We start from the raw sequence: 16,084 nt of genomic DNA, 5'->3' as shown, positions 1-16,084 counted from the left end.
CCCCCCCCCCCCCCCCCCCCCGGCCACAAATGCTCACTTTGTACCGGACATTTCACATCACCTGTTATCTTGCTCTCTGGACCATTCTTTAGACACAAGTCAGTAATTCTAAACTTTCATAAGAACAAAACTAGGAAATTCTAATATCTACTGAGCATCAAGACCTCTTTTTGAGACCCTGAAGATGTGAATTCGTCACATCCGCAGAACCACCCAGAGACCCGTGGCTCCTGGTGGAGAACTATTTGACTATGATCTCTGACCGAGGTAAGACAGTCTGAGAGACTGTCACAGAGACAAAAAAAAGTAGCAGGGCTTGGACCTTAGCCACAAGGTTGAATGAATCCCACTCTGCTCCCACCACAGCCTTTGATCTTCCCTGGATTTGTGCCCTCCCCCGTTCCTGCCCTGCCGCACTCACCAGCACTTTGCCTTGGTATTCCCGGCGCACCTCCAACTTGATTCCAAGGGCCTCCAACTTCACAGAACGCACAAAGCTTACGCTTTGACTTCCACGGCGTTCATTTTCTATAAGCACTTTGAAGTCGGGGAGAGATGGGTGCTGGCCACAGGAGGCAGTAAACAAGTACGTGCAGGTACCCATGAAATTGAAGATCCGCTCATCTAAACTCATGTAGTGTGGGTCTCCGGATGCCCGGCAAATGCGGAAGTATTCCGGGAAGCAACCAAAGGAGCCATTCTGTACCCCACAGTACTCCTTAGGCAGACACCCTGTTGTGTTCCTACAGATCACCTTCTGAGTGGCTCCATCACAGGTGCAGCGGCGGTGGCATTTTTCGTCCGCGTACACTTCTTGACCCGGGGCCAGCAGGCGGTCCTCGAAGATGCACCCACAGGATGAGACAGGCATGCAAAGGCCACGACTGGCCACGAAGCCTGGAAGGCACACGCAGCCCTCCACGCAAGGGCGAGAAGAGCAGTTGGTCGGTCTGGCATCTGAGTTGCAGGAGGGCGGGCAGGCAGGGCTGCAGAGCTCATAGTGGCTGTTGGCTGGACAGGTCAGGGCTGGAGGGGTTGGGAGAAAGGGTGGGTCATGCCAGGTTTGGGGCTCCCCGAGACAATGCTGCTGGCACTCCTCCTTTCCGGATGCTCAGGCCCCAGTGCCCCCTCCGCCCATCCCTGGACAACCAACCCGGCAGTGGGCAAATCTCATGGCTTTCACCTTCCAAGCCCACGCAGAATCTGTGTCCATGGCCCAGGAACCACAGCAGCCTCCTGCCCGGTTCCCTGCTCCCGGAACTGTATGCACTCCTCACAGCACCAGAGGGACTGTGAATGCAGTCTCAGCCCAGGGACCTCGACCTTCTGTGACTTCAGTTCACTCAGGGGAAAGCAGAGTCCTCCCGAGGTCCAGGGGTTCCTCTATGATCCCCACAATCTCCTTGTCCCCACCACTCTCACTCTCCTACTGGCACATTCTGCACACTCAGTGGGTGGACAGGTGCCTGGTCCCAAGATTCCCCACTAAGATCTTTGCGTTAGCCTTTCCCTCCTACCATTATTATATTTTCCTCAAACAGACTTTGCAGGTAAAGACGAAGGCTCTGGGGGGTCCAGACAGCCTAGATTTAAAATGCCAGCTTCCCCCTTGCCAACACTTTATGATCAGATGACTCTGTATCTGTCTGTATCTGTATCTCTGTGTATGTGTATGTGTATGTGTATGTGTATGTGTATGTGTATGTGTATGTGTATGTGTATCTGTATCTGTATCTGTATCTGTATCTCAGTCTTGCCAGGAGTAAATGGGAGGAAGAAATACTGATTTCACTGGCTACATGGACTGAACTGTAGAACTGTAGCTGGGTACTCCAGGGTCAACATTGTGATGACTCAGCTGACTCCATGGCCTGGATGTGTCGCGCTCCAGGGTCCACTGTGATTGGCTTCCTACCTCTTCACTGAGCTTCCAGATACTCTCACAGGATCCTGCTCTTTGAAGGTGTTTTCTAGTAGATCTGCTAACTCTCTGTCTCTCCCTCCCCACCCAAGATATAGGTTCTGCTGGGGTGGGAACACAGCTTGACTCGGTCATGTTGAATCTTCAGCATGGAGCACAGGGCCTAAGAAATGGACAGGAGGGGCGGTAGACTCATTGGCTTCTCCGTTGGAGTTTGGGACATGTGGAGAGGAAGGCTTACAGGACACTGGGACATAGTAGTGAAGCAGGAAAGTCCAAGCAGTGTCTTTGTCTCCCTCTGGACTCATTGCCCCTCTGAATCCCTAGTCTTCAGCCCTGGCCTGACGTCGGTTTCACCCCTCACTGGCCTGTGCGCCTCTTCAGCATTTTTCTGAGTTGTCTACTACATGGCAGACAAGTCACCGTTGGCTCCTGCTTTGTCCCCCACATGGCCAGCACAGATACAGGCTCTTGTGAAGTTATGGAAGGTTTACTGACTGAATGAGTGATTGATTTAGTGGATGGGCGCCTGGCTAGTCATCTTTGATATTGTGCAGAGGGCATTGGGAGTCATGGGAGTGTTACAACCAAAGAATAATCACTGAATTTGATCTTGCAATTTGGCAGACTATCTTTCGTGACAAACCTCTGTGGTTCCCTGGGTCAGGAGCCTACATCCATTTCCCCCTTTTTGGATATTTCAGTTCGTCCCGTGGATTTTAGATCTGAAATTTTTATTCTAGGAAAATCTTCTCTGTCACTGTCCCCTACTCTCCCTCTAGCATCCTTTATCCCTCTTGAATTCCCCTAGTGTCTTATCCTGCATCCCTCTCTAACTAATCTCCAGATATGCTAGAGTGCCCTCTTGTGGCAACTTCAATCACTGTGGTATATCCTGTTCACTACTGTGTGTGTCCCTGGAGTGTCTTGGATGTCTGTGTTTCTGTCATTGCCTGTCACTGGACTGAAGCGTAATCAGTGCTCTGGTACCAAGCAGACGCAATGGGTTCCCCACCTCTCATCAAAATTCTCTACCCTGTCTTGAACTCACGGCAGTTGGTTCGTGACCTCCATTCGCGGACAGAGATGCCCAGGTCCACACAGGCTTGTGCATAGGCATTGAGGCCATGGCACAGGGTGAGACGTTCCCCTCCCGTCACGCACATGTCATATACACATTCTTCCAGGAAAGGCTTGGGGTCCAGAAATTGATGACAGTCAGCAAATGGGCCTGAGGGCAGAGTTAGCATGCCACAGAAAAGGTCTTTCTTAAAGAGCTGGGCCTGGCTTGGGATGCAAGACGGACAGTTGCCATAACAGCCATCATCACATAAGAGGTCTTGATCATTCACCTTCCAGCTTTTGGTGAAGTTTAGGACATCAGGAGCTTGCTTCCCGTCAGGCGTGAGGAAGTCATCTGCAGGGTCTCCATTATAGTTGCCACACAGCCCAGATACCTGCTCTTGGAAGCGCTTGGGCAGCCTCAGGGTCAGCTGGCCATCCCAGTCATAGGTGACCACCAGCCCAAAGTCCAGTTCTATCACACCTCGTGTTCCACTCTGGTGCACACGCAGGAGACCCTCACTCAGGGAGACCGGCAGGCTTGAGTACTGGTAGTCGATCTGCAGAGAGGTGACAGTGGTCAGACTCCTGTGTGATCTCTCCTTCAGACCTTCATCTCCTCCCACTCACGTACCCAGCTCTAGCCACATAGGGTGCCTTCCTTCCTTCGTCACCAGCTGAGCCTAGGGATGTGGCCTGAAGTGTTCTTCCCTGAGATGTGCATGAAGACCCCCGCCCCCAACAATGTCTGCTGAGGTGTCACTGGCTCAGTGAGGCTGTCCCTGATCACCCTTTCAGTAGCCCTTTCCTGTTGCCCCTCCTCCTCTGCTTCCCAGTTCCCACAACTCCTAGCCCTCTCCCACAGTGTGCAAGTTTGCCACATGCTCCACCTATCACAACCACTGGGAGCCCACCTCATGGTTTTATCTCCAGTGCCTCTGACAGTGGCTGACAGAACGGCAGGCTCATTACAAGCGTGAAGCCAGTGTGAGGAAGGAACCTGGCAGGGTTGATGGCAGCTAGGGGCAGCTTCAGGGAGCCGGTTAAACAGTGGGACTCATGTTCATGACATGAGGAAGTGAGAGTCAGGAGGCTATGGGCAGAACCAGTCAAGACTTACAAGCACCAAAACAGTGACAAATCCAGCAGAGGGCTGCCAGCCTCTTTAAACCACCATCACTGGGTAGCAGTGGGCTAGTTTCCTTTCTGCTGCTGTGACACAGTGCATTTGTCAGATGCAACTTTGGGAGAGGAAATTACAGCTCATCTGTGAGGGAAGCCAGGCTTGAAGCAGAAATAATGAGGAATAACTGCTTGTTGGTTGGCTCGCTGGCTCACTCTTTAGTTCTCTTATATAGACCAGGCCCTGGTGCCTAGGGATGGTGCTACCCACAGTGGACCGGCCCTTCCTACATCATTCAAAAGCCAGCACAATCCCTCCCAGACAGGGCCACAGGCCAACCTGGTTTAGACAGCTCTGCAATTGAGGGTTCTCTCAGATGACTTTAAGCTGTGCCAAGTTGACAATTAGGGCTGGCTAGGACAACCAGCGTAGGCATTGTTGGGCACAATGAACAGGTTAGTCCTCAAATGGTAACGCCAGCTTGCTAGTAACCCCAGGCCATCCCGCGTCCCCCAAGTCCTCCATCTGGGTCCCCTGGGGTACCAGGAGTATCTTTTGAAGACCCTGGCCTCCGAGGAACAAAACTAAATGCTTGTTGCTGTCTTTAAAACCCCTCATCATGTAGGGGTCTTGGGCCCTGCAGTGGCTTTGGGGTCTTGATTTATTTGCATTTGAGATCCGATCTGCTTATGTGTGGAGAAACCCCGATTCTTACTTAAAGTCCTGGACATTACCTTACCTAAAGTCTTACCTAAAGGTCCTCTGGGCTGAGGGATCTGGTTTTCCACTACCCTGCTTCTTCCTGGTGGTGAGGACATCTATATCAACTCCAGATGCCTCTTCCTCTCTGTGTCAATCAGAATGTGATTGGGTAGTCCTGGCTGACATTCTGTTGGCTGTCTTAATGTACACAACTGCTGGGGGGGGTGCCTCTTGAGCCCCAGCTGGGAAGGAATCAAGACCATGACTGGACCTGCATAGAATGGGCTTAAAGCCTCTGAACTAGTTGCAACAGACATCAAAAAATCCATGCTATTAAAAATTAAATATAAAATTTCCTGTTGGGGCACAACACTGTAGTATAATATGGCTTAAATGTGCATTATATGAAAAAGACACTTGACTCTCAAATGGGCCATTGAACTTTTATAGTATCTTGAAGTTGGAATTGTTTTGCCAAATAAAGGTATGTGGAATTAGATATCCACCATAAGTATACACATATATATGTGTGTGTGTATATATATATATATATATATATATATATATATATATATATATGTGTGTGTGTGTGTGTGTATGCTTACAAGTATATACTTATATTTATTACATATATTTATTACATATATTTATATGTGTGTATAATATATATACATATATACATGTATATACACACACACACACATATATAACGTGTGTTAGAGAGACACAGAGACAGAGAGAGACACAGAGAAGGTGTCCACAGTGCTTAGAGGCATTGAATCCCCTGGAACTCGAGTTACTGACAGTTAGTTGTGAGTCACCTTATGTGGGCAATGGGAACTGAATTTGGGTCCTCTGCAAAATCAGTATGTTCTTCTCTTAGCTATTTTTATATAATCAAGATTTTTTTTTTCTAAAAGATGGGAGCAAATCTAGGGCATAAAGATCCCACATGTCAATGATACCCCCCTCCTAGTTCACAGCAAAGGCCTCTAAGGGACAGGACCAGTGTTACTATAACTTTAAGCCCTGGAGTTCCCCAGTTCTCAGAGAGCATCTTTTCACCTCTTGATGGATCTGAGCTGGCTCCTCTCCCCTCCATGAAGCTGCTGGAGCATCTGGAGAGAACACCTACTTAATGTATTGGTGACTCTGAAATGGTTTCTTCCTTCAGAGTCCATGAAGGTACCCAGTTTTCTTAGGGTCTTCAATTGAGTGCAGCAGAGGGCAGCTCGCTGAGACCTACTTGGCAGGTTAGTCCAATGCCCAGGGATGACCCAGACATTCTTGGATCCACTTCCCATTTTGTTGGGATAATCTTTTTGTACACTGTGCATCTCTGTCCTTCCTCACCTGTCTAAGGCATCTTCTGATTGATGTAATAAAGATCTGATGGTCAATAGCTAGGCAGGAGAGGATAGATGGAACTTCAGGGCAGAGGTAGGAACTCTGGGAAAGAATCAGGTCCCAACCAGACATGGAGAAAAGGCATACGGGGTTGAGGAGAGGCAATTGGGCCATGTTGCAAATGTGGGCGAGTATAGACAGGGTTAATTAAGTTATATGAGCTAGTTGGAAACAAACAAACGTAAGCTATAAGCCCTAAGCATTCATAAGTAATAAGAGGTCACTGTGTCATTATTGGGAGCTGATGGGTCAAGAGAGTTGAAGACACTATTTCTACTTCTAACCCGTTGAGTTGGCCAAAGGCTGGTGAAGCTCCTTGCCGGTGTGTCAGCTGCACACCACCTGTCTGAAGTTGCTGTGTAAGCCCTTGTCTTAAACAATGCTAGCGAGATAACTGTCAGGCCACCTCCCAGCTCTCCATATTCAAGTGACAGAAGAGGAGGGACTCGTATTCCAGCAATGACAGGAGCTGGTTGGATGCTATCACAGAAGTAGCCTGTTAGGCCCTTAAGCCAAGACGCTTGAGTAAGATAAAAGTTGCGTCTGGTAGAAGCGTCGTCACCTGTGCATTGTGCTGGTTCTAACAGGGTGCAGGGCCTCTTCTGCTTGGCGACAGAGCTCTAGCTCCACGTTTTCAACTCTGGATGCTCTGGATGAAGGTGGGGGCTTGTTTGCTCTTTTTATTAATAACAGGATAACTGAAGACTCTTTTCAGCCTTGTCATAAAGGCTGTACCAAATAACAGATGAATTAAATTACATCCTGAAGCCTCCAAAAGTGTATGAGCAGTCAATAAATTATAAACAATTAAGGGGGCAGAGGCATGGGTCTTCCTTGATTGGTAGACTCAGTCTATATAATGACTATGAAAAGATCATACCAGCCCCCACCTTCAGAGCATCCAGAGTTGAAAACATGGAGCTAGAACTTTCTCCCCAAGGGGAAGAGGCCACTGCACCCTGTTAGAACCAGCATGATAGACAGCTGAAGCTTCAGATCACAGGAGCCCATGATAACTCAGCTAAGGACAGAGGAGGTTTGGGGACTCCCACAACCCAGTTAGCTTTAATGGTGCCTTCCCTGTAATGGTGGGGGACAGAGGGACAGGACGAGGAGGGGAGAGGGAGGATGATGACAACTGATCATGAGGTGTACACTCAGAAGCTTTGTGACGGACACAGAGTTTTGTTTTTGTTTTTTTGTTTTCTTTTTGAGACAGGGTTTCTCTGTGTAGCCCTGGCTGTCCTGGAACTCACTCTGTAGACCAGTCTGGCCTCGAACTCAGAAACCCATCTGCCTCTGCCTCCCAAGTGCTGGGATTAAAGGCATGCCCCACCACTGCCTGGCTGACACAGAGTTTTAACTACCCTTGAGCAAAAAGAACTAGTCCTCCTGTGTCCCGTTATGAGAGTACTCGGGAAGTCCTACAGCCATTACAGTGCACTCTGGCTGACCACTCAACTCAGTTTCCTGTATGGACCAGAATGTCCAGTTTCACGGTCCACAACAATGACTCACTTTGTGAACTCAATGCTCAAGTGAGTTTGCCCAGAGAGGCAGAAAATGCAAGTAAAATAACACGGACGTGAAGTGTACCTAGGAAGAGGATGACTCCTCTCCCGCCCCCTGCCCTGAACACCACCATATTGCTGACCCTGCAGAAAGGGATGATGGGATTCCAGCTGGAGCCTGTTGGGGGTTCTTCTAAAGAAAGAGCACCACTTCCTCACTTAAAACAACAAGGTTTTGTGTAACAGGAGGCGCTCAAGGAAATCCAAACCACAGTTCCAAAAGTTTGATCACCTGACAGGTCACTTTATAGTACTCCCGTGCTGACAGTAGAGTGCCACAAAGTTCAGGACATACGCTGCTAATGGATGGATGTGAACATACTCACAGTGCGCACAGAGGTCAGAAGAGGGCATCAGGTCCCCCAGAACTGGACTTACAGGTGTCTGTGACCCACCTGACAATGGGGGCTGGGCATTGAACTCCAGCCATTTTGAAGAACAGTGAGTTCTGTTAACTGCCAAGCCATCTCTCTAAGCCCTCTTCTTTGACCCTGCCGAGCCTCTAATTTTCATTTCTCTCCTCGGAACACTCTCTATGCTTCTATAGACCAGTAAACATCTGTATAACAGGGAGGTTGGGGTGTGAAACTACTCATAAGCAACAGCAAGCTTCACAGGACCCGTTACCACGGCGAGACCACCCCCAGGTGTGAACTCCTGTGGTCAAGTCACACATTTGGGCCAAAGTAATCACTTTGAGGGAAAAAGATTGATCCCCTCAAGAAATGACAGCGATCGCACCTTTTCCAGAGCCCTTGTAGAACCAGAGCTGAATAGCATTCATTCAAACCTTAAGCATGGCTAACAGCGCTCTCTGCTGTGCCTGCTTTGTTTCCTGCTCCTAAAAGCTCACAGCGTCCTTGTCATTACCTTCAAGAGAGATTTCAGGGTTACTCCCCAAAGTAGTCACGTTGAGTGACTCTCTTTCCAGTGCTCACTGCCACCACCACCCATCCCTTCAGTTGGCTTATTTGGATGGTGGTGGGGCCTAGTCCTCCACATTGAAAGGGGATGGTTTGGGGTCTAACACCAAGGCTCCTTTTTCTTTTTTGGCTTGGTTAACCTTAAACTCACAGCCTTGGGGAACTCACCTTCGCAAGGCCAACTTCTCCATAGATCAGGGACACGGTGTGGTTGTAGGCATGCACAGTGACCAAGCGTACATAGGAGACTTTGTTGGAGCTCCGATGCTCATTCTTGGCGTCTACTTTAAAGGCCAGCAGGGAGCCCTTGCTGCTGCGCAGCTCAGCCATTGTGTAGGTACAGGTGCCCATCATGTCATAGCGACGGCCATCGAAGGTGGTATAGTGGGGATCACCCTGGGCACGGCAGACAGCTCTGGACTCTGCCACACACCTGGCCTTCCCATTCACCATCTGGCAGCGCTGCCCAGATGCACAGTGAATGCCTTGGCAGGATGCTTCTGCTGGGGTGAGCAGAGCTGGGAAGGGAAGAGAGTTGGAGTTAGAAATGTGCCTGAGGTCAGACACCTGGGGCCTCCTACAGTGTGGACGATGCCTGTTGGCTCACGACCACCCCTTGTACAGGCATGGAAACTGAGGTTTGCAGGCTCATGGAGAGAGCTCCTCTCCCAGGGTTTCTGATTTCACAGTTCAACACAGCTTGGTCCAGAGCAATGTCAAGTAGTGAAGAAGGACCAGGAGCAACTGATGAAACATTCAACTGTATAGTTTGATATCCCACCAGGCTAGAAGTTGCCAGAGGATAGGAAATGAAAGATGGAGTCTTTAGCAAAATGGAGACAACTGTTATAGAGGTGACCTTAGTAGAAGTCCTAGCTCAAGCGCCCACCACTGGGCCATTGGAGAGATTATGTTCAGTGCTCTGGCTACGGTGTCCTGTGATATGGGTCTGACAATCAGTTTCTCCACAGACATTTGAGGGAAACATTGGCATATTTTAACAAGTTAAAGCATAGATTGTTTGTAACTGAGCCTATATAATTAATTGCTGCTCCCAGGCTGTGAATTCTGCAGGAAGGCCGTGAGGAATTCTTCCCCACCAGTATTCCTGGGGTCCTCTGTGGTCTCCCGGGTCAACCCTGAAGAAAACGCAGTTGTGGGTCCAGCTACCTAGTTCCTCCCCGTTACAAACCCAGCCCCTGGGTCTTCCTGAGCACCTGCTGAAGCAATTCTCCCTATGTTTCCATGTCCTTCCTAACGGATACAGCATCCACCTCTGAGCCTTCCTGGCTTTGGCTGCCCCAAAGCCTGAGCATCTTGCACAGGGCTCTTGAGCTCAGACACTGCAGGGTCAGATGAGGGACAGAACGGTGTGAGACAGTCCAGGTGGTGACTGTGGATGCCGGAGCAGCATACTCACCTCGAGTAAGGTGCCACTGTTTTCTTTTGCTGACTGCACTTATGGTTTAGTAACTAAGTAGCCCTGGCTGATCTGGAACTCACGCTGTAGATTAGACTGGCCTCAAACTCACAGAGATCCACCGGCCTCTGCCTCCTGGATGCTGGGATAAAACGGCGGCTTGCACCACCATGCCTGGCTGTGGTAATGTATTTTTGATGCTGCATCTTCTACTTTTCTGATGAAACTGGTTGGTTAGCTGACTCTTTACATGGAGTCTGAGACCCTACACCCCCTTTAAAGTCCTGTGAGAGCATACACTCTGACCGGACTTAGTTGCTGGTATGATTCCTGTTTTAATAGATCTTGTACAAGATGATGGAGGGAAGTTGAGGGTCATGGAAGTTTAGACAGAATCACCTAAAAATCGAAGCAGGTAGACTCTCAACACTCCAAACATGGAGTGGGGGCTCCCACCTCATTTTCCTGCACGCTCTCATTTCCACTGCAGCCTGGGAGGGACTGGGACATGATTTATGAAAGGTTTACAAATGAAAGATGACGACCCAGGCAGGTCAGTTTTCAATGGTCCCCAGGATATGGATGAGATTCAATCTGACTTACTCCATAGGAGGGTTGCTCCAGCCCAGAGTGCCCAACAGCTCCACCGGGATCCCATATCTGCAGCAGGGAGAGATGGAGGCTCAGATAAGGCTGTCCTACTGTCCTGTTGGAGACTGTCATGGAGATCACAGAAGGGGGCAGACCCAGCATAGTGGGTACTTGGAGGCAAGGAAGGCTGGGGTAGGGATGGAAGTTGGGTTGATAGGACCAGGTGTGAGCAGGCTGTGGGGAGCTGTCCAGTATATCAGGGAGTGAGCTAGAGGTTCTGAATCCAGGGAAATGGGTGGATATTCAGATGCCTTGAGGGGAAAGATGGGAGGTCTAGAAAGAAAGGCAAGAGAGGAGATTATCCGTCCTACTTCCGTAGAGAGCCCCATCTCTTCTCACCTGCAGGTCCCGGAGCTGCAGGAACAGGCTGGGGACTGAGCTATATAGTCCAGTTTCTTGTTCCCTCAGGCCACACCATTGGCCATCTGCCAGGCAGATGGTGCCAGCTTCCTGGAGGAGGCTGCTGATATCAGGCCAGAGGGAATGGTGAGTCCTGAAGTCTTGTGAAGGGTAAAGGATAAGTCTACAGCCCGTGTTCTGAGATGACTGTGAGATCAGATGGTGGCTGCACCCCAGGAGTTATAGAAAACTCTGGTCTGGAAAGAGTGCTGTCTTTAGAGGGACAGCTGGAGAGTAGTGTGCCAGTGGCCTGGGTTCCCTGAGCAAGGTCATGGGGATCGGAGGGTGATGTAGCATTGGTTATGTTTGTTGGCTTCCTGGCCAGATTCCGATCTTTAGTCCTTACTTATAACAATATCTAAAGGTCCATATCCGGGTTCTGGCTCCTTACAGTCCCAGTGGGCTGATCCCTGGTCTGAAGCCACCCACATCTTGCTTCTAAATACCAGTGAGTATAGATGTCTAGGGATGTATAGTCTGAGGCCCTGGCTTCGAGTCTTGTGTAGGGCATGATGTTCCAATCTCAGAAAATTATTCGGTTTGGTATTTGAGATATCCCCTAACCCATCTCTCTCCATGAAGAAGGGACTGGCTAATCTTGGGGTGAATATAAGCCTTCCTCTCACCTAATCGAGAATTTTCTTAAGATATGATATGGGACATCAGGGTGCAGAAAAAGTAGCAGAGGGAGTTGGAGCTTTCTGGGATATAGTCAGTGACTCCCAAAAGGCCGGTACAAACCATGACATTATTGGTTGAATCTGAAATGTCTTCCCAGGCTATTGTATTTTAACATGTGGTTGTCAGTAACCAGTAACTCTGTGAAGTTATGGAATATGAGATTTGGGACATAAGGCCTCATAAATAGAAGCAAGCTACTAGGGTGAAGCCTCGAAGGTTATACATGTCCCTGCTTCTGTCCTGCTCTGACTCTTGCTTGCTTGAGGTGACCAGCCACCCATGCTCCTGCTTTGGATGGAGTCACTCCAGCCACAATGCCCTGTGAACCATGCTAGACTGTACTCCCTCAAACCATGAGCCAAAAGAATTGCTTCTCTCATTACTTCTCTCAGGTGTTTTATCACAGCAAAGATAAATGTTACAGATACAGAAAATTGGTCCAGGGAAGAGTAGGTTTTAATATGATTAAACCTGACCATGTGGTTCTTGTGCTTTAGCACTGGCTTGTGGAAGGGTTTTGGGGGTGGTAGCTGAGCATATAGGGCTAATGTGATGGAAAAATTTGAAGTTGGCCAAAATGCCAATAGAAATGTGGACAATAGAGACTTGGGACAATAGAGACAATTGGGAATTGGGGTAAAGGCTATTTATGCTCCATTCTGGCAAAGACCCTTGCTACATGCTGCCCAAGAAAAATCGAGTTGAGGCTGAATCTCAAAGTAATGGAGTGACTTGGTAGAGGAATTATCACCGGCTGCTTCTAGCCAGGTATAAAGCGAGAGCAGACAGAGAAAGTGGGGCAGCGAAGTGGAATACTGTGTAGTTTGGGAACCCAAGAGCATTTAAAACTACAGACAAGGTGAGTGAGAACAGATGCAATTGTCCAAAATACCAGTACAACTGAAGAAAACCTTCACACAATCGGGAAGGTGCCTCAGGGAAGACACTCCTCCCACCGACGTTTTCAGGGTATGACGTGAATGGAAAGAATCTTCTTAAAAAAGAGACATGTGCAGAGGAAGGGGTGTCTTGCTCGAAAAATGACCCCGCAGGGAAATGTTCAGAGGCACAGGAACTAAGAAGCCACTGTAGCTGTGATCCGAATGAATTCAGCTGCACCCTGAGTTGGCGGCGGACCTTGGCTTCATGCGCATTAGCGCTGGCTCTGCAGGCGCGCATGAGGACTGAACAGTGAGGTGATTACTGAGGCTTGCACCAAGGCTCCAGAAGAAAGGCTCTACCAGGCTCTATGTAGCAGAGACAGCGTCCATGTGGGGTATCCTCGTAAGTCAATGCCTGAGGTAGTGGAGCTGAACCCCAACTTGCAATGGACACCTTAGGATGGTGGTGGTGTTTGCCAGGAGCATTGCACATATGTAAAGGAAGGCTTCCAGCAGTGACTGGAGACAGTGCTGCAAATGGCAACGCCACGGGGGTCTGACCAAGCCCATAAGAACCTGGGCGGAAAGCCGGGCGTGGTGGCCCACGCCTTTAATCCCAGCACTTGGGAGACAGAGGCAGGCGGATTTCTGAGTTGGAGGCCAGCCTGGTCTACAGAGTGAGTTCCAGGACAGCCAGGGCTACACAGAGAAACCCTGTCTTGAAAAACCAAAAAAAAAAAAAAAAAGAACCCGGGTGGAGCCAATGATGCAATCATATGCTCTACATTCTGAGCTGTAGCTACGAATATGTTTAATATTCATCCTGCTGGTTTTGAGTATGTCTTTGCTCCAGTCCTTCCTTGTTACCACTTTTCATAGAATGAGAATATTTACTCGATGCCATCAGGTGATGGAAGAATGTGACATTTTATTACTGAAGGGCTCATAGCTAGCAGTGCCTTGAGTCCCAGAGGAGACTGTTAGACTTTTGACTAATACTGCAACTGCTAAACATTTGGGGACTCTCGGATTATGCATTTTGGCACTTTGCATTATCAGATGGCCATGCTTCTCCTGGGACCAGAGGTGGAATGTTATAGTATGAATCTGAGACGCTCCCCAGCTGACATGTTTAAACACCTCGGTGTAAGGAAATGTTCACGGCTGTGGCAAAAGTGTATGAATCAAGCAACCTAAGGAGGAGAACTGAAGGCTTATTTTCACTCACGATACAGTGGTGATCTTAGTTCATCATTACCCAGGTCCATTGCTTTTCAGCCAGTGGCAAGTCAATAACATTATGACAGTGGGCCACTGTAGCAGAAAAGATAGGTAGGTAGGTAGATAGATAGATAGATAGATACCATTTTAGGGCATGCCCTACTTTCTTTAATCAGGCCCTGCCTCTTAGTTCTATAAACTATCCAAAATTACATAGATATCTAAGTGTACTGATGGATTAATCCACTGATAATGTCAGTACCCACACAATTCAGTTGGAGAAATTGAAGCTGGGAAGACGTGTGAAGTGAAGGAAACTGCAGTGTTTGTAGCTTTGTCCCCAACAGGCTGACGCGCTCTTGAGTTGAAGGTCCTGTTATGAAGAAGCTACAGTTAAGGTCTTTCTGCTGTGTTGGAGCTACCGTGCCAGGGACCTTCCTCAGCAGCTGTGCATGCTCTCAGATGAAGGCTCTGTGTCCTCAAAGGAGCCTGGCTTAATTGTAATACCTTATGTTTTGTGGTTTAGACCCTATCTTGAGGGCCTTGGAAGAGGGTCATGGGGAGAAACGCCCTAAAATGGAGATCCAATCTGCTATGATTGGAGATATGCATAAACCACTTATATGAATATCAAACCTATGCTTTCTTGTTGTTATCCCTGCATAACTGTATAACTCAGCAGTATGAGTATTCCAGGGCCATACTTTCTGTGAAGTATATGTCTCAGGCTGAGTGGGTACTGTTCTGGCTTGTTCTGCAACTCTTTTTCTGTGGGTATTTCAAGGACCTTGCTTTGTGTGAGTTGTAGTCTTTGAGTAGGGTCTTCTCAGGCAGCAGCACGGCTGAGCTATATCCCCCCATTGTTGTTACAGAAGACCACCTAGTATTTAATGGATGCCTCTAGTACAGGGAACTGTGGGAGATTTCCACTCCCCAATCCTGAGTTAGATGGAATAATAATCTTGCTTGAGAGGACATGGGCATTGGAGGGTCATCTTCCCTGCAATACCCTGAGTTATTTATTGTGTTTGATAAAAACCAGGCCAGCCACATGAGACACTGCTAGATGAGACAGCTCTAAAGTGACCCCATAGAAATTAGCACAGCGCTGGATCCCTAGCACATGAAGGTGGCCAGTCCTGCCCTCCAGAACCTGTCTTGCAACCGTGTGTTTCTCATTCCAGCATCATGCACAGCCTTTGCTCAGTGTCCACTACCACCCAGCCTCATATTTCATTTCTTCCTCTGACAGGTGTAAAACCCCTTAAATGGCTAGATGATCAGCCATTTACCAAAGCTTCTTGTAGACCGTGTGTGTGTGTGTGTGTGTGTGTGTGTGTGTGTGTAGGACATGACTATAAACCCTACTTGAAGCAGGCAGGCCCAGGATCTCAAACTTATCCCTTCCTCACATGCTTTGTCAGATGCTAACACACTGGTGTTGGGTAATTATGGTGTGTCCCACCATGGCTGTGTACCTCAGCTCGCACAGGCTCTAACTTGGTTTTCTTTGGATCTTTCAATCTGGCTACTTACCCAGGTGAGCACTGTCAGGCCCTGCCATAATTAGGGGGACTGGGATAATAAAAGGGGGTAGAACTTGCTGGATGCCCAGTCTCAGGAATTGTATCCAACCCTGGTCCCTTCGTTACAGTTTGTGTATGTGGAAGCACAAGGAAGAAGGTGCCTAAATCCAAGGCTCCTTAGGCGGAGAGCCTGCTCTCGCTTCTCATGCCCCCCAGGAGGCATGTCTGAGGGCTACCTTCCTCCTCACATTGTCCTGCTTTTCTCTTTTGGATGTGGAACCAGCCCTCCATCCCCCAGGACTGGCCCTTTGGCTACATCATTAAAAAGTAGAATCAAATATAAACTCCAATTTCTTAAGGAAAAAATGCTTGCTTTTCTGTGACAGCTTCTCTGTGACACAGCCTGGATGCAACAAACCGAAGGGTGTATGTGCGGGTCCGGCTCAAGATCAGGAGCCCAGAATTTTTTTTTTTTTTTTGTCTTAGCCAGGGTTTCTATTGCTGCACAAACATCATGACCAAGAAGCAAGTTGGGGAGGAAAGGGTTTATTCGGCTTACACTTCCATACTGCTGTTCATCACCAAAGGAAGTCAGG

The 16,084-nt window shown here is 48.6% G+C and overlaps 1 protein-coding gene across 1 annotated transcript in view; it reads right to left on the bottom strand.

Moving 5' to 3' along the window:
- Positions 1 to 16,084, bottom strand: part of Fcgbp (Fc fragment of IgG binding protein) — an 81,333-nt gene that overhangs the window by 23,968 nt on the left and 41,281 nt on the right. The window contains 4 exon segments of the mRNA XM_021166163.1: positions 422 to 1,026; positions 2,973 to 3,543; positions 8,878 to 9,227; positions 10,733 to 10,845. Of these exon segments, the coding sequence (XP_021021822.1) occupies positions 422 to 1,026; positions 2,973 to 3,543; positions 8,878 to 9,227; positions 10,733 to 10,845 (1,639 nt within the window).

Source organism: Mus caroli, chromosome 7, assembly GCF_900094665.2.
Source record: "Mus caroli chromosome 7, CAROLI_EIJ_v1.1, whole genome shotgun sequence".
NCBI lineage: Eukaryota > Metazoa > Chordata > Mammalia > Rodentia > Muridae > Mus > Mus caroli.
Note: the sequence above shows the minus strand (reverse complement) of the source record. Positions and strands in the feature narration are given on the sequence as shown.